Genomic DNA, 21,596 nt, shown 5'->3' with positions numbered 1-21,596 from the left:
ATGCCTGAGTTCTCTCATGAAGGACTGGTTTCTAAGGAAGGACTCACAAACTTGAATTTTCAATGCAAAGTTCCCCCACTCACTGTGAGACATACCTTGGTTGTTGTTTCTAGAATGATTTCTTTGTGCAGAAGTTCAACCACCATTTTCACATGGCCTTCCTTAGAGGCCAGATGCAAGCCATTCAACCCATTCTGTAAAGAGCAGAGAGGCGGGAACAGGATGGTTAGTCAAATGGTGCATTCTGTAGGTCCCACTGGGGGCCCAGGCCCCTTCCCAGCCCTGAGGTGTTCACAGCACTGGAGGGAAGGAGTGGAGGGTGTCTAGGGGTTGAAAAGAGCACAGGGCAGGGCCACCCAGCCTCCCCTTCACGCCTCAGGTCACAGCAGAGCACAGGTGGAAAGGAAGGGCAAGAACTGGCCCACCACTCCCAGATGGGAATTACGCAGGAAGCTCTCACAAGACCCATGGTGACCTTGATATTCAGGTCGAGGCCACGCTTTAGGCAGCCCACTTAATTAAAATGATGTAGCTTCAACCCCTGGTTAATTTTCACAGCAGTGACCAGGAAAAGCAAAGTGGTAACACCAGTGCATCCTAAATGCTTGTAGAAATAGACATATGTTTGGTAAGATGTTAAACTGTGAAGCAAGCTCATATGAGAAATGAATACCACCAACCACCCAGCTGTAAGATTTCCTCAATAGAAAAATCAGTATTAAAATAGCCCCTTTGGCCCAGTACAGTAGCTCATTCCTGTAGCCCCAGCACTTTGGGAGGCTGAAGCAGCCTGGTTGTTTGAGCCCAGGATTTTGAGACCAGCCTGGGCAACATGGTAAAACCCTATCTCTACAAAAGAAAAAAAAAAAGAAAAACCCACAGAAGTAGCCAGGTGTGGTGGTGTGTGCCTATAGTCCCAGCTACTCAGTGGGCTGAGGTGGGAGAATCATCTGAGCCCAGGAGTTTGAGGCTACAGTGAGCTGATATCCTGCTACTGCCCTACAGCCTGGGTGACAGGGCCAGACCCTGTCTCAAAAATAAAAATAGATATAAAACATAAAATAGCCCCTTTGCCATCCCATAATTTCTTTTTTTTTTTTTTTTTTTTTTGAGACGGAGTCTCGCTCTGTCACCCGGGCTGGAGTGCAGTGGCCAGATCTCAGCTCACTGCAAGCTCCGCCTCCGGGTTTACGCCATTCTCCTGCCTCAGCATCCCGAGTAGCTGGGACTACAGGCACCCACCACCTCGCCCGGCTAGTTTTTTGTATTTTTTTTTAGTAGAGACGGGGGTCTCATCGTGTTAGCCAGGATGGTCTCGATCTCCTGACCTCGTGATCCGCCCGTCTCGGCCTCCCAAAGTGCTGGGATTACAGGCTTGAGCCACCGCGCCCGGCCACCATCCCATAATTTCAAAGGTGACCAAAGAAGGCTGGCTGACAGTTAAGCTTTAGGCAAAGCAAAAACAAACAAACAAACAAAACCATTTTCCCTGCCCGACACTTAGCCCACAAGAGCAGAACCAATTAAAATTTAACCAATTAAAGTTCCAGCTGCATCTGGTGAAGCTGCCACTGTGCTTTATGGAAGGCAGCCAAGCTCAGGTTTTATGTATCACTCTCATGCTTCCTGCTCTTCTGATCCTTGCCCTGAAAGGTCTTGAAACTTTCTGGCAAAAGCTGACATCAAGGAGTGCTACTCGGAGCCACAAATAAGTCTGAAAACATGAAGGAGCAAAATATCAATTCCAACAGATGAGTTGATCTTGGCTCCGTATAGAAAATGATTTTAGGCAGTAAGCAAACTCCACCCCCTGCTTTTTTATTTTGTTCCTGTCCTCCTCCTTCCCCACTAGCAATTTTCCCCTCCTCTCCTGCTCCTCCTCCTGGCCGCCAATTTTGATTAATTCTGTTCTATCTCGTTCCTTTCCAGGGGAGGCCTCAGAGCCACTGCAGGCTCCAGCTCATGAAATAGATCCTCGCCACCTAGACAGAGGGCTTGGTTTCTGCAGGTATGATGTGTGGGGTCCCTGACTCACATGTCCCCAAATATCGCCGCAGTCCCACTCTGCATTCCTCAAATTCTAGCTCTCCCACTGTGTCAGGGCATCATTTTCAGGAGGTTCTTGTTCAAACACAAGTATTCTACATGGGAATGGGAGTGCATTAGCCCATTCACAGATTAGGCAAATTGCTTTGCCATAACTAGCAGAGGAAAGTCACCCAAAGTCACAATAGGAGAATGGAAGGGGTCCAATGCTTCTTTTATGTAGGGGCCTTGGACAGAGCAAATGTAACAGGTGCCTTGGATGTTAGAGAAATGAGAGGGGGCTGCAAAGGGAACATTAACTACCTCCTATTTAGGTCAGGGCAGCCCTACACCCCCGCCTATCAGCACAACCAGCCTTGCCAGGGTGTGTGTGTAGGGGAGAGAGGGTGGTTCACCAAATATTTCCTCATGCAAACGCCTGAAAATGACCACTGGCCATTAGATTTCCTCCTCTTGCAGATTTTGCACACCATTCACTGAAGGGTCCAAAGCTGTGTGGATTCTTCTCACCCGGTGTGAATGAGTTTATCAGAGAAAGCTAGGTCAGAGCCAGTCTGGGTAATAGAGAGGGAGAAAGTGCTTGAGGGCCAAATGGGAATCCAGGAGAAGGGGAGAGAGCACTGGGCAGGCAGAAACCAGTTCCCCTCCCCTCGATTTGCAAGACAAATTCACTGCAAAGCAATCTGTTGAGTGACCAGTGTGCTAGTAGCCCGGAGTCACTCTTGCTTCTGCCATCTTGCAACTCTTTCCTGGGGTTGGTGGGCAGGAAGGAGTCCCTGCTGCTTCTCAGAGCAGGGTGAGCTTTTTCAGGCAGCACACAGCATTTCGGCAAGCGCTCTTCCAACCCAGCGACAGCCTTATCTAGAAGCTTCCTGGTGCTGACAGTGGATGCCTTGTGATTGCTTGGGAACTGGGGTGGTGTTTGTGGCTGTGGGTGCGGCTGGAGTGACAGTCCGGCAGCTGCCGCAGGCTGCTTACTGCGGGAAGCTGACTCGCAAAGCAGCCAGCCTTGACTTGGTGCTGACGGCTGAGGTTTTAGTGCTTACTTGGGCAGCACAGTCGCTCTGATGAGCATTTGTGGGTCCTGAATGCATCAAAGACGCAAAACCAGCAAGCCTGGAAAGAAAATAGCTAATGCTTGCCGCTAATGCTCTGGGACGGCCGGTCCCTGATCTTTGAGTCCAATGTCAGGATTTCAGTCCAGAGGCATTCTGGATATACTATCTGACCAGAGAATGCAGGACACGGAAAGGATATTAGAGGTCCCTGAACTCCACCCTTTCATCTGCAGCTGAGGAATTTCAGGCCCAGAGTAGTCAAACGATTGGCAGAGGCCACGCAGCCTCCCCAGGGCACACCCACACACAGGACCAACCTGGAATTCCCAGGAAAAAAGAGTTTTGATTTTCTTCCCCCTAAAAACTACTGTGATAGCTGGCTGGGCACAGTGGCTCACATCTGTAATCTCAGAACTTTGGGAACCAAATCACTTGAGGTCAGGAGTTCGAGATCAGCCTGGCCAGCATGGAGAAACTCTGTCTCTACTAAAAATACAACAATTAGCAAGACGTGGTGACACACGTCTGTAGTCCCAGCTACTCAGGAGCCTGAGGCAGGAGAATTGTTTGAACCCGGGAGGCCAAGGTTGCAGCGAGCAGAGATCACACCACTGAATTCCAGCCTGGGTGACAGAGACTCTGTCTCAAAAAAACAAAACAAAACCCCAAACGACTGTGTTTCTTTTTATCAGATGATGAAAGCATATCTTCCCTTTTCTGGTCTCCATGAAGTTTAGAGCTAACGAATGGATGTGACCTCGGCAATTGATCTCTAGGATTTTATTCATCGCCCTGATCTGCAGAAAGTCCCCTTTCTTCCCTTCCTGGGTCCCGCGCTTCCCTCGCAAAGGGCAGAGAGTAAGGACCCTGGCCACGACAGGGACCTCCTGAATAGGCCTGTCTCTCGCAGAGCTGCACTCTCCCTCCATCCCAGATACTGGCTCAGTGACCTCCGTCTTCTTTACGATTTTTGAAAAATGTTTTCTCAATTCAGTGTAAATTTGTCTTTAACATAGTCACCCTAAATCACTTCCAAGTCTATTACTATGGGGATCTGAATCCACTGTTCTCAGCAGGGCCACTGAATCAAACCCCACTGGGCACAGTTCATGAGAGAGATGCAAGATGGCCTGGGAATGCAATGCCTGTAAAAACCACATGGGGACGGGACTGCAGAAGCACTTGTCTCAAACACAGGTGTGGGCACTGTTGCCATCAAACGCTGAGCAATTACTTAACCCAACTCAACAAATATTTATTGAGAATCTAGTCTGTGTCTAGCCCTGTGCTAGAAATGAATCAAACACAAACTATTTCCCTTGAAGAACTCAGTTTTGTAGGGAACACAAATGCATAAAAAAATTAACGCAAAATCATGTGAAAAAGGTCCCAAACAGCATGTAAAGGGGTAGAGGTGGCACAGAGGAGAAAGGAGTTGCTCTGTCAAGAAGGCCTAGAAAGCTTCACAGAGGCCTTTTCAAGGCAGAGGAGCCCACCTGCACAAAGACAGGGTTGCAAGTTCATTAACAACAGCAAGATGAGAAGCGTGTCTGAGTTTAAATTCTAAACCCATAAGCTAAAATATGCTACCAGCTCTCTCAGCAAGTAGCCTCCTCTTCCTTTCCCAAAGCATTTGGATACAAGAGATGCACAAACATCCAGACCCCAGCAGCACCTCTCCTCCAGCAATTGGTCTTAGTAGGTAGATGGCTGCGTCTACCTACTTAAGGGGTGGTGACAGTCACAAGTCACCACCATCTAGCAGCGAAAGTTGCTGAACATCTGAAAACGAACCTCCTGCACACACACACAAAGGAGCTTGTACAGCTCTGTTACTAAATGTATAACTAGTTTATACAGGAGACCACTTCTGATATCCAAAAGAGCATTTCGTGGATAAGTACCATATCTAATACTTCCTTTTTCTTTAAGCAGATTTTTCATTGCTCAAATGAGAAGGAGGAGGAGGAGTGCAAATTATGGGAGCTATTTGTTCTTAGCTGTAACTATGGACAGAGATGAACTGTAATTTACCACCTCTTCAAAACTGAGAATCATGTTTTACTTTAGCTAAATCAAGTTTAAGTTAGCTTGGTTGCTAAAAGGCAGCTTGCTGAGACTCGCTTTGAATCTTTTTGGTGATTCCCTCTCACCTTCACAGCCACTTTTCTTGAAGCCAAACGGCAGACAGGCTGTTAAAGGGGATTGGGGGTGTGGATAAATCACACATTTCTTCCCTCAAATAACAGGGTGTAGAAGATAAGCAAGAAGGAAGTGGGAGGATATAAGAGTAAATGATTTCACTAAATTAGAAGCTGGGAAGAAAAGCAATAACAACTTGTGGCCATTTTTTAACCATATGGCTTTTCCTGGAGGAAAACACCAGTTTACTAGAGTCCTTTTCCTACAGATACTGCCTCCCGGAGCTCCAATTACATGCGTTTTAGACCAGCTGATGTTGTCCCATAGCTCTTGGCTGCTCTGTTTTGGTTTGTTTTTCCCCCTCCTTTTCTCTTTTTTGTTTCAATTTGAATTATTTCTATTGACTTATCTTCAAGTTCTTTGATTCTCCCCTTAGCTATGTCCAGTATACTGATGAACCTGTTGAAGAAATTCTTCATTTCTGAGAAAGTGTCTTTTGCTTTCAGCATTTCATTGTACTTTTTCTTATAGTTTCCATCTCTCTGCTGAAATTTTCCATCTACTCATGAATATTATCCACTTTTCCCACTAGATCCTTTAACATATTAATCATAGTTATTTTAAAGTCAATCTAATACTTCCAACATCCAACACTGTGGTCATCTCTAGGTCTGATTCTGTTTATTGCTTTGTCTTTTGAAAATAGTTCATTGTTTTTTTCTTTCTTTTTTTTTTTTGGTGTATGATAATTTTTAGTTGAGTGTCAGACATCAAGCATAGAAGAGCAGTAGAGACTGAGGTAAATAGTTTTTATGGCTGGAAATGAACATGCCTCTTCTTCTGTGAAGTTGTCAGCATGGAGGTGGGAAAGCTGAGTCAATCTTAGGGGTTGACCTGAGTTTGAGTTTTGTTTTTACTTTCAGTGCACCACAGCCTTCACATTCTTATAAAGGTAGACTGTGGTTATCTTGAACTTTGAGTTGGAGCTGGGGTGCCAGGGTTTTTTTGTGTGAGTGTTCCTGACCTCCCTCAACTTCCAGCCATCCTGCATGCCCGGGCCTTAAATGAAGTCTTTCTCCATGCTCCTACTCTTCTCCCAGCAGTGGCCTGCTCTTGCTTATTATAACATGTTAGGCTGGTAGTAATGAGCATGTTCTCTTTTGTTGTGCTCCAGCTTCAGTGTTAGGCAGGCTCTGTACATCTGGCCCTCCAAGGTGGGATTTCTCTTCCATGTTTAGCAATCCTTCCCCCTTCTCTGTGGCAGCAAAACCTGTCTCACTTGCATTGGTCTTGGGTGTGAGTTTCTTGTTCCTCCCCCAGCAGTAGCTGACCCCTGCTTGTTTTTTTTGTGTGTTTGTTTTTATTTTTTATTTTTTATTTTTTTTGAGATGGAGTTTCGCTCTTGTTGCCCAGGCTGGAGTACAGTGGCATGATCTTGGCTCATTGTAATCTCCACCTCCCAAGTTTAAGCAATTCTCCTGCCTCAGCCTCCCAAGTAGCTAGGATTACAGGTGTCTGCCACCACGCCTGGTTAATTTTTTGTATTTTTAGTAGAGATGGGGTTTCACCATGTTGGCCAGACTGGTCTCGAACTCCTGAACTCAGATGGTCTACCCGTCTCGGCCTCCCAAAGTGCTGGGATTACAGGCGTGAGCCACCATGTCCAGCTGCCTGCTTGTTATTGGTGTAGAATCCCGGGCCCAACACAATCTCCAGCCCCTCCCCTAGGAGTCCCAGGGTGGCTGCTCCTACCTTCCCTGCAGCAGCAAGTTGTTGGCAGGAATGTTTTCTACCCTTCCCCTGGCTGAGGCAGTTTGTTTCTATTCCTCCTCTAGGTGTACGGTCTAAGGATTGGTGTATCTCTATATGCGTGCACTCTATATACACATTCATGTAATCACTACCCCTCAATGTCTACTTCAAATTAAGGTTCCTGAGTTGGGGGTGCAGTGAGTGCTGGATAAGCCAGCTCAGGCCTATAGGGCTGACACACGGATCTTTGCTTGACCATGTCCCCTGGGATACAGGCGCAAAACAGGCCCAACTGGCAGATCTGTGGGCTTCAGCCTTGGACCAGGCACTGCCTCCCACACCCGGACAGCACTGGGTTAACAGGCCTGCTCTTACAGGTAGGCTGGGCTGGCTCCTGGCCATGCAGGGATCTCTGGTCCCCAGGACGGGGACAGGGCAGGTGAGGATGCTGGGTGGGTGGGGAAGAGCAATTGCCTTGTTCACCTCATGCACCCACAGGGACCTGGGAGTCCCATTTACAGATGGGTGGGGCTTCCAGCCCACTCCACCCAGAACTGGGCTTCCCTCCTCTCAGAGTGTCCCATAGGAGTGGGGTACGGGAGGCCTGTTTTATTCTCAGAATAAATGTTACCACAATTTCAAAAATAAAAATAAAGGTGAGAGGGTCTGTTTTTGCCTCACACGAGGGAAAGATCTGGAGAAGCAGTGAAAGCTTCATGTCCATTCCTCCCTCCACCCCTGCCTGAACAGCCAAGGGTCACCTCCTGCACACCTGGCTGCCGAGGGGGCCTCATCTGGCTCCTGACGTATCCCAATACTTCTCATGGGGGGCCCATGGAGAAAAGCCTGTTCCAGACACACCAGCCCACACTTCGCCTTCAAGAACTTTTAAGATTTTGGTGGCTGGGTGTAGTGGCTTGTAATCCCAGCACTTTGGGAGGCTGAGGTGGGAGGATCCCTTGAGCCCAGCAGTTCAAGGCTGCAGTGAGCTATGGTTGCACCATTGCCCTTGAGCCCGAGTGGTGGAGTAAGACCTTATCTGAAAAAAAAGAAAAAAAAAAAAGAAAAAAAAAAAGATTTTGGCTTGTATGGTGAACACCACTCTTTCCCGACCTCTGCCAAAGCTGAAGTGATTTATGTGGCCTGCTTCTTAGAGGGCCTTGCTTCTGTTTGAAATTCTGTTTACTCGGCTGCATTACTACCTCAGGCAGGCATGAGATGGGTTCAGGAAAAAATGACCATTTTGTAGATTAACGAGTTTTTTCTCATCGTCAGGGTAGGAGCCATGCTCTCTGCAGCCTTCTGCATCCTACATACTCCCTGTACTGAGCCCTTAAGGCCAGCTGGCCCCATATGATCTCTTTCCAAATGGTCCTAACACAGCAGATAACCTTTTAAGGCTCTTTTTGGCAAAAATCTTCATGCCAAGCACACACACCTGGAGTTGTGTGTCTGCCTTTGCTCTTTTTCAGATGAAATGTCAATTGACAGGATTGTTCTGAAAAGGGATCTGTGTGATGGGCGGGGAGGGAGACCTCAGCTGGCTATGTTTCTTTTAACATTTTTACGAAGAAGAAAAAAGTCACATTCAGCCTGATTGATTCAATTTGGAGTATTTTCTTGCACCAACTGTGAGAAATTCCATTGGCAAAATACACAATTCCAGACATTTGTTCTCATTAAATGATTCCTCTGTTTAGCTCTTCTGATTGCCCCAATTGCACTAATTGATTTCCAAATGTATGAATACAAGAGACACAGGGAATTTAACTCTGCCTGTCAAGAGAAGGGGAACGATTTGAAATAGAAAGGCCTTGGTATCTCTGCAAAACTGCAAGAACTGCCATTCTTACTCCAAATTCTGAAACTGATGAGAATGAAAGAAAGAGTAGGGAAGAAAGCAATGCAAAGACCATGGAGCCACAGGAAACAGAGCGGATGATGGGAAGGGAAGGAGCGACGGCACGATGGTTTGGCTGGAAGAGGAAATGAATTGAGACACATTTAAAAAATTACTAGAGCTATATACGTTTTGATTTCTTTCCTCAAATTGTCTACATCAAATTTTCAACCAAGACAGAAAGGAAATCAAAGCTGAAGGAGTGCTTTCCCATCTTCCCTTCTCATCCTTCTCCCTCCCTCCCCACCCAGCTGGGAGAGATGTCAGCCTTATAGGGCAGTGAGCAGAGAGGTGCCCTGCAGGGCATGGGCAGCAGCGTGTCTGGGGTCTGAGAAAGAGGACAGCTAATGGAGTGGCTGGGAAGTTGTCACACTGAGCAAACGACTCAGTGAATACGTTAAGGAGGATGGGCATCAGTGGCATTCAGGCCTCCCGCTGTCTGAAGGACTGTACAAACATGGGAAAAGGAAAGGCTAGAAAGAATTCTGAGCACTGGGCTGGAATCGAAAAAATATTGGCATGATCGCATTGATTCTTAAAATATATATACATAGACAGCTGTAGATGTAGTTAACAGACTCGTGTATGCACACATGCATGCACACAGACATATGACAACCCGGAGCAACTGGCATACTGGGGACCGGACCCTGGTGTCTAAGTGCTATCTCCACCAATAGGAACCAGGGATCTTTGGAGAAGCGCTGAGCCAGGGCTGGGGCAGGGCAAGTACAAAATGAGCCTGGGGCACCTTGTGCCAGAAAGTAGGAAAATGCTCAAGGAATGAGGAGGACATGTCAAGGGATGAAGAAGCCAACTGATGGGAAGGACTCCTACTGGCCCAGCTTATTAGACTTGACCGTTGAAATAAGTCATGGGAGTATCAGGTTGAAACCCATCAAATGGAAGATGGATCCATGAGTCCAAACAGGTCTACACAAATAAAGAAAAAATACATGAATGGGGAGAAGAGAAAGCTTATCCTTTTGTAGAATGCCAGCTAAAAAATGTAGAAGACATGATGGAAATGGGGAATCACTCTCTGGAGCCACCACAGCAGTAGCTGATACAGGCAGATGTCATCAATGGGCTCCCATCAATGGATCCCTTTAGACTGAAATATTTCCCTCCCCCAACACAATACTGATCAATTACAAAGGGAAAATCAGTGAACTTACAGTAGAAAAACGTGGCTGACACCAATTTTACTGGGTGATCAAGATTAACATCCCCAGGAGTGGGGAGGGAGCATGGTTTCTATGGTATTCCTGTCGAGCATGGCCATATGGCCATGAGGCAGCATCAGACAGACAGCTGAGGTTCAAACTACAGCATGGAAACAGTCAAACATAGGAGAAATGGGCACGCTGAGGGCCTATTCCAGATGGAAGGAGGCTGATAAGATGTGACAACTAAATGCAAAATATCTTCCTGGAGAGATTTCTGAAACAGAGAGAGAAAGAAAAAGGTGGAGGGGAACAGAGGCAGTGAGAGAAAACAGACATAGACAGAGGAGAGAGAGAGAGAGGAAAGGAGGGAGGAGAGCAGGAAAGGGAGGTGAGGGAGAAAGAGGAAGGGGTGGGGAGATGTGAGGGAAGGAGGCACAGAGAGAGGGATAAATTGTTGGGACAGTTGGCAAAATCTTAATGGAATCTGTGGATTGGATGGTTGTGTTGCATCAATGTTGACTTCCAGATTGGCAGGCATGTGGGATGGATACGTGGGAAAGTACCCTTACTTTTGGATGGTATACACTGGACTGTCTGGGATGTGCAGAATCATGTCACACGTCCTACATTATAGACAGATGGACAGGGACAGGAAGTGCAGGAGAACGGGCATAGAGAATGCAGACACCAGAGAGGCAGGAATTCTCTTTATGGTTCTTGTAACTTTTCTGTAGATTTGGAACTACTAAACAATTTTTTTAATGGGAGGTAAAGAGGAGTGGTGGTGAGCTGCAGAGGCTGTGCAGGAGAGGAGTGATGTTGTGGGGGTAATTCTGGGGTCTAAGTAAGGGACAGGTGGCCCACTGGGGCTTCTACACATTTGGGAATCACAGTCAGTATGAAGTTATAATTATATCTATCTGTCCTGGTTTTTCTTTTTTTCCTTTTTTTTTTTTTTTTGAGATGGAGTCTTGCTCTGTCGCCCAGGCTGGAGTCCAGTGGTGCGATCTTGGCTGACTGCAAGCTCTGCCTCCCAGGTTCACGGCATTCTCCTGCCTTAGCCTCCCAAGTAGCTGGGACTACAGGCACCCATCACCACGCCCGGCTATATTTTTGTACTTTTAGTAGAGATGGGGTTTCACCATGTTAGCCAGGATATTCTCGATCTCCTGACCTTGTGATCGGCCCACCTCAGCCTCCCAAAGTGCTGGGATTACAGGCATGAGCCACCATGCTCGGCCGGTTTTTTTCTTTCTTGCTTTTAGAGATGGGGTCTTGCTGTGCTGCCCAGGCTGGAGTGCCATGGCTATTCACAGGGGAGATCACAGCTCACCACAGCCTCGAACTTCTGGGCTCAAACGATCCTCCTGAGTAGCCGGGACTACAGGTGCAGGGCCATGCCTGGCTAATTTGTTTTTTAATGTTTAATTTCTAAATTATTTATTTATTCTGTAGGACAAGGTCTCACTATGTTGCTCAGGCTAGTCGTGAACTCCCGGGCTCGAACCATCCTCCTGCCTCATCCTTCTGAGTGGCTGTGCATCTGTCCTATTTGTAAAGGACCCGTGAGGCACGACCTTTACTGGAGTTCTGATATTATTCCAGGAATGGAAACCCCAGAGCTCAATCAAACATGCTAAGAGAACATCCCTCAACCCACAGGGAAACCTGCTGATGGGGGAGACCTCTTCTGAAGGGCAGGCCTCTCGTTCTGTGGGGCCACACCACCTGCAGCCGCTTTCTAACCCAAACAGTTTATGGCTCCCCAGAGACCGTTTGGTGGTAAAGGTCTGCTAAAAATACATGATCTTGGAATCTAATGAATCAGAAGCCAGGCAGAGCTGAAGCAACTGCCATAACCATAGTAGAAAGTCACACCTTATCTCCTTTGCAAACCTGTCTCTTGCCTAGGGGCAGGAAAGACAGAATAAGAGAAGAAACTGAGAGGACAGCACAAACTCAGAGAGAGGTGGCGCAGATGGAAAGGGAGGCGACCGGCTCTGAGCATTTTCCCTGTTTGCTTTCTTGCAATCTAACTTTAGCCCTCCTGCCCAGGTAGCACTTAGGATTCACAGTTTGCTAGATACTCATGAGGAGGAAAAACACTCTAATCCTTTTCATTACCTTAAAGAAAAGGAATGCACAACGATTTTAGAGCTCTGCAAGGAAATGAATCAACCTCAGCTCACCTTCTTTCTACTCTGATTGTACAGAACTCGCAGCAGCCCTGTGCTCTGAGAAATCCTGTAGTTCAGCAGCAAATCAACTGCAGAGGTTGATAGGCCCTTGGGAAGGTGGAGGAGGAAGTGTGAGCTTGAGTTAATGAGAGAATGGGTCTCTGAAATGCAGCTCAGCAGCTAAGAATATCTCCTATGGACTAGAAAGAGCATCTATGCCCGAGATCTTGGTATTCTTTTTAAAAACAAAACAAAAAAAGACCCAGACCTTCAGAAGAAGGGCAGTGGGGTCAGGAGAAAAGAACCCTGGACTTCTAAAACTGTCCTTATCTATGACCTCCCAGCCTTCAATTTATGCTGCTTTGCAATGACAAAACTGCTCTGAGCTCCTAGTTTCCTCTGAATTCCATAATTCCAAGAATAAGACAACGTAACAGCTTGCAGAAAACCATGTGTTTTGCATGTACAGAAAAAAAATATGCCAAGATTCAAATAAACTGTTAACAGTGGTTTCGGGGAACGTAAGGGAGTTAAAATCAGAGCCAAGGCTTGTCAAAACGGACAGAAAGGATTTACACCAAAGAAGTCACAGTCGAATGCAAACAATCGCGGCCAATTCTCATTCCTCCTCTAGTCTCATCACAACCATGGGATCTGCTTTCAGCATTTCCTCTAACAACCACAGAGGCGAATCTTCCTCAAGGCCCAGACCCAGTGTCATTTTGCCTGTGACTTTCCCTGTCCGCTCTCTTTGCCACACTGTACCCTATTTCCAGCCCCCTAAAAGTGGATTGCTTTCTTGGCCATGTTCCCATGGCCCTTGATAACTCTCTCAAGACCCTCATCACACAGAATTGCATTTGTCTGCACTTGTGTCTGTCTATCCCAAAGGCCTGAATTTTTTGAGATCCTGTGTTTTGCTCACCTTGGTAATCAGGTCCTAGCATGGAGCCTGGTGCATAAGAGTTTGCAGAATTGAATGCACTTTCATGGAACCACACACAACCCTATCTTTTTTCTTAGTCTCTCAGCACTATGAAGATCACATCTGGTCTTCATATTCTAAATTCCTAGAGCAATGAAAGCATAAAGTGGAGTTTAGAGAGTGTGCTTTCCTTGCACTATGTTCCGATCATTCCTGAAGGTGCTAGTCACCCTTTGCCTAGTCCCTAGGATTCCACGGAATGTCGCTGCTGTGACTACAAATGAAGATTTTTATGTAACTGAACTGGTCAACTAGCTCTTCCTTGGTTGCAGAGGAAGGGAAAATGAAATCAGTCTGGGGCAGATCACCCAGAGCAATAACAGGCTTGCTGCACAGTGTCAAATCCATCCTCTGAGTGAGTATAGAGGCTTGGGCTGGGCGTCTCAGTCCTGGGCTCTGAGGTTCTTCACCTCTCTGAGTCTCCCCAGCCTCCCTGGTCAAGCACCTGCTCTAATCAACTCTCAGGGTAATGTGAACATTAATGGTGGAGCAGGCACTATGTGCCAGGCATAGGGGCACCTAGCTGCATATCTGGTTTAACTATTTAACACAGAACACTCATTTCCCAGGTGAGGGCTCCAGTGAAACATTTTCTCTTCCTCATCACTATTCCAGAGCTCCACCAAGGCAGCAAGTCTAAAGAAGCTTTAATACCACAACACCATCATATTAGGAAGGCTTTCTGTGTGTTTTGGGGGTGCAGGTAGGATCAGAGAGCTATGTAGTTTAATACATTTTTCTATGCTTGTCAACAGTTCCTAAGAAAAAAACGACGACAGAGAAAGGTGCCAGGTTCTAGATCTATACAGATCTAGCTCTAACCTCCTAAGATGGATCGACCACCATCCTCATCCTCTTTCATTTCATGTCCCCCAACCTCCACCAAACTGCCCCCTGCCCCAATGCCCTTTGGCACTCCAGCCTTTGCAGTCCGTTCCTTCTCACAGCAATTCCTGTTTCCCAGTTCTCTACTAGGAGACTCCTTCCTTCACGACCTTTCTGTGACTCATTAGCAGGCCAGCCATTACCCTTAGACCAGAAACGATGTAAGGGCAGGTCCCGGGACCTGCTCACCTTTGACTGGCTGGCTCTTGGAACATTAGAACAGCTCAAAAAATATTTGTTGAATGAACGATTACACGGACAAAACATCTGCTGTACTCCTTCAGGATGGCACTTACAATACTGAATTCGTAATCTTTTATCTACAAGCTGGACCTTTTACCTGCCTCCGAGTTCTTTGAGAACAGGGCATGAATTTATTCATCCTAGTTAGCCCTAGTCTCTAGCATGGTGCACGGGTCATTGTAATTGGTCAATATGTGTTTGCAGAATTAATGAATGAGCAGAGAAATTTCATCTTGGACATTTTTTTTTTTTTTTTGAGATGGAGTCTTGCTCTGTTGCCCAGGCCTGCAGTGGTGCAATCTTGGCTCACTGCAACTTCTGCCAGGTTCAAGTGGTTCTCCTGCCTCAGACTCCCAAGTAGCTGAGATTGTAGGCATCCACCACCAATGCCCGGCTAATTTTTTTATTTTTAGTAGAGACGGGGTTTCACCTTGTTGGTCAGGCTGGTCTCAAATTCCTGACCTCAGGTGATCCACCTGCCTTGTCCTCCCAAAGTGCTGGGATTACAGGTGTGAGCTGTTGTGCCTGGCCTCATCTTGTACTTCTTCTTCTTCTTCTTTTTTTTTTTTTTTTTGAGACAGGGTTTCGCTCTTGTTGCCCAGGCTGGAGTGCAGTGGTGCAATCTCAGCTTACCACAACCTCCGCCTCCCAGGTTCAAGTGATTCTTGTGCCTCAGCCTTCCGAGTAGCTGGGATTACAGGCATGCGTCACAACACTCAGCTAATTTTGTATTTTTAGTAGAGATGGGGTTTCTCTATGTTGGTCAGGCTGGTCTCGAACTCCCAGCCTCAGGTGATCTGCCTGCCTCGGCATCCCAAAGTGCTGGCATTACAGGCATGAGCCACCGCACCCAGCCTCATCTTGGACTTCTTAAGCCCAGCTCAACAGATCCAAAGTCATACAGCATAAGATATTCAGAAGTAACTTCTAGACCTCAGTTTCCTGAGCTATAAAATGAAAATTGAATGCCGTGAGTTCCACTAAGCCCTAAGATTCTATAGCGTGGAAAGGTCGTAATTATCACCATCACCGGAGCCCAAGAAATCCTGATCAAAAGACTTGGCATTTGGCTGCTGTAGAAAATACTACACTGTAGCAGAAATTATTGTTATAGGTGCTCCATTTATTCCTAATGCCGGCAACCCTTTACCTTCAAGATAAACAAGAGCCCAACAATAATAGGGCTTCCTAATGCACATGTGGAAATTTAGGGCACATCGAGGGAACTGGCATGGTTTCAGGTGCTTTCAGTGGGCTTTTGCACTGGAAATCGTTTATGCTTTTGTGATCATTCAGATGGTTGAGCTTCTGGACGCTGCAGCAAATATTGCCAAATACTCGATCTGTGGGGCTAATGTCAGCATCTGAGCCGTGCTTATTGCAGGAGTCATTATCCTAAGTATGCATGATTGCACAAGGCTCTTACAAAGTGATGGTGCTTAGTCTAGTTCCTACGTGGACTAAGTATAAAATATATAAGCTTTCACCATTCATAGCTACAGCAAACAACATCGCTGCTTTTTTTTTTTTTTTTTTTTTTTTTTTATTCAGTCTGTCAACTGAGTTTATGAGCACCTACTATAGGTTAAGCAGGATCCTGATATGGAGCAATAAGGAAAGCAAAGCCCTCTCCCCTTAAGATGCCTACAATTTAGTGAAGACAAAAATAAGCAGACACATAAATGCATATGAAGGCAGGCAGTAGCAAGCACTATGGAGAAAAACGAGACAGGCAAAGAGGACCAACCGCGCCTGGGCTGCTCCGGGAAGTCCTCACTTTTAACTCTGCCTTACACTGAGTCGCGGATGACAAGGCTTCTCCTTTTCATGGAAAATTATCTCCTGGAGCCTCAAGCTCTTTCTTTCCTATCAGGAAGGCCAAATGAACCAGCAAGTGTCAGCGTCATCGGAATAGAACAGAAAACTAAAACCGTGAGGCTTTTTGCCCCTGGGATTCCAGCTCACAGCCCCCAGTGGAGCATCCACGTCAATCTGACAATTGTAGGAATTCAGGGGACACAGGCTGGCACTGGTCTTTTCTAGTTTTATTTTATTTGGTTGACTCATTAATGTATATAGTCAGTTACTTCATCCCAGAAAGTATTTTTGTATTGCTATAGTCTCCATGAGAAAAAATTTTGATTTGATATCAATCTAACAATAATTCTGGAAACTGAGCATGTGAAGCTAATACTGGTCTGTGCACAATTATGTGGCCATTTATTAAGACAAATGCCAGAGCATCTAATACAGGACACATCCTATGCCAGGTGCTGTGGAGAAACAGAGTCCCCAGTCACGGGCTTTGCCTTCCTGCAGCATGGAGCCCACCAGGAGAGGGAAGACCTGTTCAATGGTAGCACGCCACATAGTGGGGCCGGCTAGGCTTAAGCCTTAAGAGAGGCACTGACACATCACAAAGGCAGGGATGACTTCAAGCTATGGGGATCAGGGCTGTCTTCCCAGTGGCTGTTGAGCTGAGATGGAATCTACCAACCCACTGCTATGTGGCTGCTCCAGCAGCAAGAATGACCCAGTCCCGGGCTGCGTAAGGGGCCCCGGCAAAATGTGTGCTGAGACCACCACATCTAAGCTGATGACACTCCAAGCCTGGGCAACAAGTCCTCTGGCCTCCCCACCTCTCTTCTCTCCCCCTTATTCAAAGCCACCACGGGGTTCCACCTGGCCCCCCACACCAGCCTCCTCACCAGTCTTGCTGCTCCTGTCCCTGTGCCCCGAGTCTGTCCTCCACACAGCAGCGAGGGCAATTGTTTAGAAACCTCCATCAGCATAAGCATCTCTTGTGTAACACCTTCAAATGACTTCACCCTTATGGCAAAATCTAAGCCCTCACCAATGCAAGCCCTCCTTGATCTGGCCCCAGGCACTCCTCCCACCCCACTGCCTACCACCTTCCCTTCCATCACTCAACTCCAGCCTCACTGTTCCCCAAGCAAACCACTGTCACTCCTGTCCCAGGGCCTTTGCACGTGTTTTCTGCTCTCCCAAGAATGCTGTTCCCCAGAAACCACATGGCTCTCTCCCTTACTTCTTCCAGGCCTCTTAAAAGTTGTCTCCCTAGACAGCCCTCCCAACCACCCCACCAAAATAGGCACCTTGACCTTCCTCCTCCCCAGTGTCTCCCATCAGCTGACTTCATGTATGTGCCCATCCTCTTAGCTATTGTCTATTTCCTTCACCAGCACGCACAGGCCACCAGCACGCAGACTATTTTGTCTGTCTTGTTCAGTGCCTAGAATAGGCCTGGCACAGAGTGGGTGTTTAATGAGTGCTGTGGAATGACCCCACACAGGTGAGTGGGAGTATATTCAACATGCCTTTCCTCCCTGCTCTCATCAGCCCCCGCCAGCACTTGACTTCCTCGAAGGCTGGATGACTTCCAAATATCTATCTTTGGGCTGGACCTCTTATCTGAATTCCGGGCTCAAATATCCAACTGCTTACTATATATTTCTGCTCGAATTCGTCAGAGCCTCCTTACTGGGATCTGGACACAGCTCTGCTTTTGACTCCTCCCCCATGTTTTCACACACCGGTCCGCTCCCAGCATCCCTCATTTAGTGGATGGTGCCACCACCCACCTGCCATGGAAGCCAGTCCTCCGAAGGTCATTCTCAAGTCTCCTTCCCCTCAGTGCCCCATCCAACCCATCACCCAAGCCTGCTTGGCTTTGCTCCATCTCCACAGCCATGACCCTCATCCAAGCTGCCCATACATCCCTCCGGTGCTGCTGGGCACACACAGGCTCCCCCACTGCACCACTGGGCCCTCCGCCTGTTTTCCACGAGGCAGCCAGTGAGACCCTTTAAAGCACACCCTTAATCATATCACTTCTGTGCTTGAATCTGTGGTTCACTTTCCTCTATGCTCAGGAGAAAGACTGGAATCCTTCATGTGGCTTCTACAAGGGGGGGATATTCAACCAGGACACAGCAATACAGCTGCGCAGGTGTTAAATGCTGAAATGCCCCACTCCCAGGTCAGTGGCCACTGCTGCAGGCTTTTTTTTTTTTTTTTTTTGAGACAGAGTCTTGCTCTGTTGCCCAAACTGGAGTGCAGTGGCTCGATCTCAGCTCACTGCAACCTCTGCCTCCTGGGTTCAAGAGATTCTCCTGCCTCAGCTTCCTGAGTAGCTGGAATTACAGGTGCCTGCCATCATGCCCGGCTAATTTTTTTATTTTAGTAGAGACTAAATAGTTCCACCATGTTGGCCAGGCTGGTCTCAAACACTTGACCTCAGGTGATCCACCCACCCTGGCCTCCCAAAGTGCGGGGATTACAGGCATGAGCCATCCCGCCCAGGCTGCTACAGGCTCTTAAGTACCCCATCCCTGCTGCTCTGGCCACTGTCCCCCTCCCCCAGGCCTCTTCCGTTCAGTCAGCAACTATAGGGTTAACGTCTGGTGCAGCTGGTGAGCACACACATGCATGCACACACACTGCTCTGGCCCAGGGGCACACTGTCCCAGTTGTTTATAATTTCAACTTCTAGTTTAGATTCGGGGGTACCTGTGCAGGTTTGTTACACGAATGTACTGCATGACGCTGAGGTTTGGAGGATGTATGATCCTGTCACTCAGGTAGTGAACACGGTACCCAGTAGTTTTTCCACCCATGCCCTCCTCCCGCCCTCCCCCACCCATAGTTCCCAGTGTCTCCTGTTCCCATCTTTATGTCCCTGTCTCAGTCGCTGAATGTTGTGACTCTCGCCCCTACCTGTAAGCTCCAGCATGATCCCAGCTCCACCTCGCCTGGCGTCTTGTGCTATCTGCACTGCGCCCACTCTGGCCTTCCTTCAACCCTCTGCTCCTTTCCCTGCCTCTGGGGCTTTGCACAGGCTGCTCTCTAAGACCAGCATGTTCTCCCTCGCTTCACCTCATTCGCCCCTGCTCCTCCCTCAGCTCAGCTGTTTCTTCCTCATGGTAGCCTTCTCTGACCTCTGACTCTAGGGATGTCCTCTCATATACTCTCTGCCTTCCATTCATGGTTCCTAACATAGTTTTTGGTATGCATATCTGTTTGTGTCATTATTTGATTAATAGCTGTCACTGCCAATAGACTACAGTTCAGAGTGGATAAGGACCATGATTTTAAAATGAAATTATTCTATTCCTTCAGCCCAGCTCTCCATATACATGTGGAGATGCACAGGAAGTACACTGGACACAGCCATCTAAAGTGCAAACAATAAATTTTAAAATTGGCATTCATATAAGGGGGCTCATGTATGCATACATGTGTGTGTTCTTACATATAAATTTCTTCTTTCCTGTAGACATGGTAATGATAATGATGATAGAACATTAGTAGGCACAGTCTATGCAACAAGGAACTGCCCTGAATATTCAGACGTCTGTTATATAAGCCAAGAGTTCTTCTTTCTACACTACTTAGAGTAATTACTTCCTATTATGGCAAACAGTATGCATTCTTTCCACAAAAACATACTATTTGAAAGTGTGTTACTTATGTAAGGATAAGTATTTGCTCTGTTACCACCACCACAGTCCATCAGCTCAGAAGATTCAAGCTGAAAGCAAATTCTCTTGCCATGACCCCGGGACAACAGCTTGCTTTTATGCGTGTTTTAAAGAGCAGAAAGCTCTAGTAGCATTAAGAGGCTGGCCCTGTGCACATTAAGCAGATGCAGGATCATCCCGCTGGGTGCACTCATGGGTTTCATGCAGGCATGGATTCAGTCACTGGAGTCCTTCCCCCACTACCAGGACTCTCCCGCCAACAGCAAAACCAAACTGCCCTGTGCAACCAGAATGAGGTTCAGAGAACCCTGATCAGCTCCTTTCCAGGCGCAGTCACCTGCAGCTACCTGTCCTGCTCAGCCATAGACCATAAGACAGGGACCAACAGGGCCACATCTGGCAGCTGTGGGAATTAACCAGCAGCAAGGGGCTTTGCACTCGATGCATCCTGTCTTTCGTTCCCTTCTGACACTCATTGCCTAACTTGCAGCAGTATCCTCTTTGAAAGAGAGGCCAGGCTTAGCCAGGACTGCAGTCTTGAGTCTGAGGCAGGAGCCTCCCCTCAACCTCGAGCAGGGCTGACAGCCACTTGTCACTGGCGCTGAGCCGATCGGAAATGGTGTCAATAAAGTGCAGATAATGCCTCAGTGCTTGCTGCTCTCTGAGCCCAAAATGGACTGAAGAGGTGCTCTGAGGAGAGAAGGCAGAGTGACAAGGCAGTTACACCCAAGGCCTCTCCAACGGGAGACCAATCAGGACATAGCTATTCCCCGGGTGGCATCAAAATCTTCCAATTTCACACAGAAAATGAGCCCTGGCTCAAGTCTCACACACGTTCAGTTGTCCCCATTTTAGCTGAATGGATTCCTTTGAGAGCTAAAATCTTAACCCTTGGAAGGCCTCTGAAGGTGTGATTCACCTCCACTGAGAACTGCACTGCAGAGAAACACATCTGCAATTCTCCAGCCATAGTAAGAACAAAGAAAGCCTCTAGATGTGCATCTCTGCAAGCCCAAGAACACATCCCAGGTGGAGAGAGTGAGCAATCCCCCTGCCTATGGGGGGCTGGGGCAACACAGCTGCAGCCTGTGCAGCTGCTTCTGGAGGTGTGGTGCTAAGAAGGTCCCAGACCCTGTCTCCTGAACAACTCTCACACCAGGACCTTCACCCTGCCCCCAGACTTTGCTGCATCCACCTCTTGGCATCAAAATATGGGCTTAGACTTTCAACCTGCTATGCAAAGGTCAGCCTGAGCGGATGCTTGGTTACAACCACCACAATGTCCTTTGGGCTGTGGATATGTGGATGTTGGCATTTCTGGGTGGAGGGATGAGAAAAGGGGCGGAGGGCCTGGTCCCTCATCCAGTTTGCAAATTCCAGTCAGGTCCACATACCTCACTTTCCCTCTGAAGTGCACTGCCAGAGGCTTTGCTTCCTATCAGACACCTACTTCTGTTTCCTGTCACACACCAGACTGCTCCATTCTCTCTGATCTTTTAGTTGTGAATTTCTGCCACTGCAAGACCAACTTAATCCAAATGGGGTCTCAGTCCTAGGAGTGGGGGCAGGTAGTACTTTGCATTTTATTTATCTATTTATTTACTTATTTATTATTATTATTTTTTTTTTTTTTTTCAGATGGAGTTTCGCTCTTGTTGCCCAGGCTGGAGTGCAGTGGTGCAATCTCAGCTTACCACAACCTCCGCCTCCCAGGTTCAAGTGATTCTTGTGCCTCAGC

The 21,596-nt window shown here is 47.4% G+C and overlaps 1 protein-coding gene across 5 annotated transcripts in view; it reads right to left on the bottom strand.

Annotated features, from left to right (window-relative positions):
- Positions 1-21,596, bottom strand: part of ANK1 (ankyrin 1, erythrocytic) — a 240,567-nt gene that overhangs the window by 80,022 nt on the left and 138,949 nt on the right. For all 5 annotated transcript variants that reach the window (XM_011960651.1, XM_011960652.1, XM_011960653.1 and 2 more), the window contains exon 3: positions 96-194. In XM_011960651.1, coding sequence (XP_011816041.1) covers positions 96-194 — 99 coding nt within the window. The remainder of the gene's footprint in view (positions 1-95; positions 195-21,596) is intronic.

Source organism: Colobus angolensis, unplaced genomic scaffold (assembly GCF_000951035.1).
Source record: "Colobus angolensis palliatus isolate OR3802 unplaced genomic scaffold, Cang.pa_1.0 Scaffold52, whole genome shotgun sequence".
In the NCBI taxonomy this organism is placed as follows: Eukaryota; Metazoa; Chordata; class Mammalia; order Primates; family Cercopithecidae; genus Colobus; species Colobus angolensis.
Note: the sequence above shows the minus strand (reverse complement) of the source record. Positions and strands in the feature narration are given on the sequence as shown.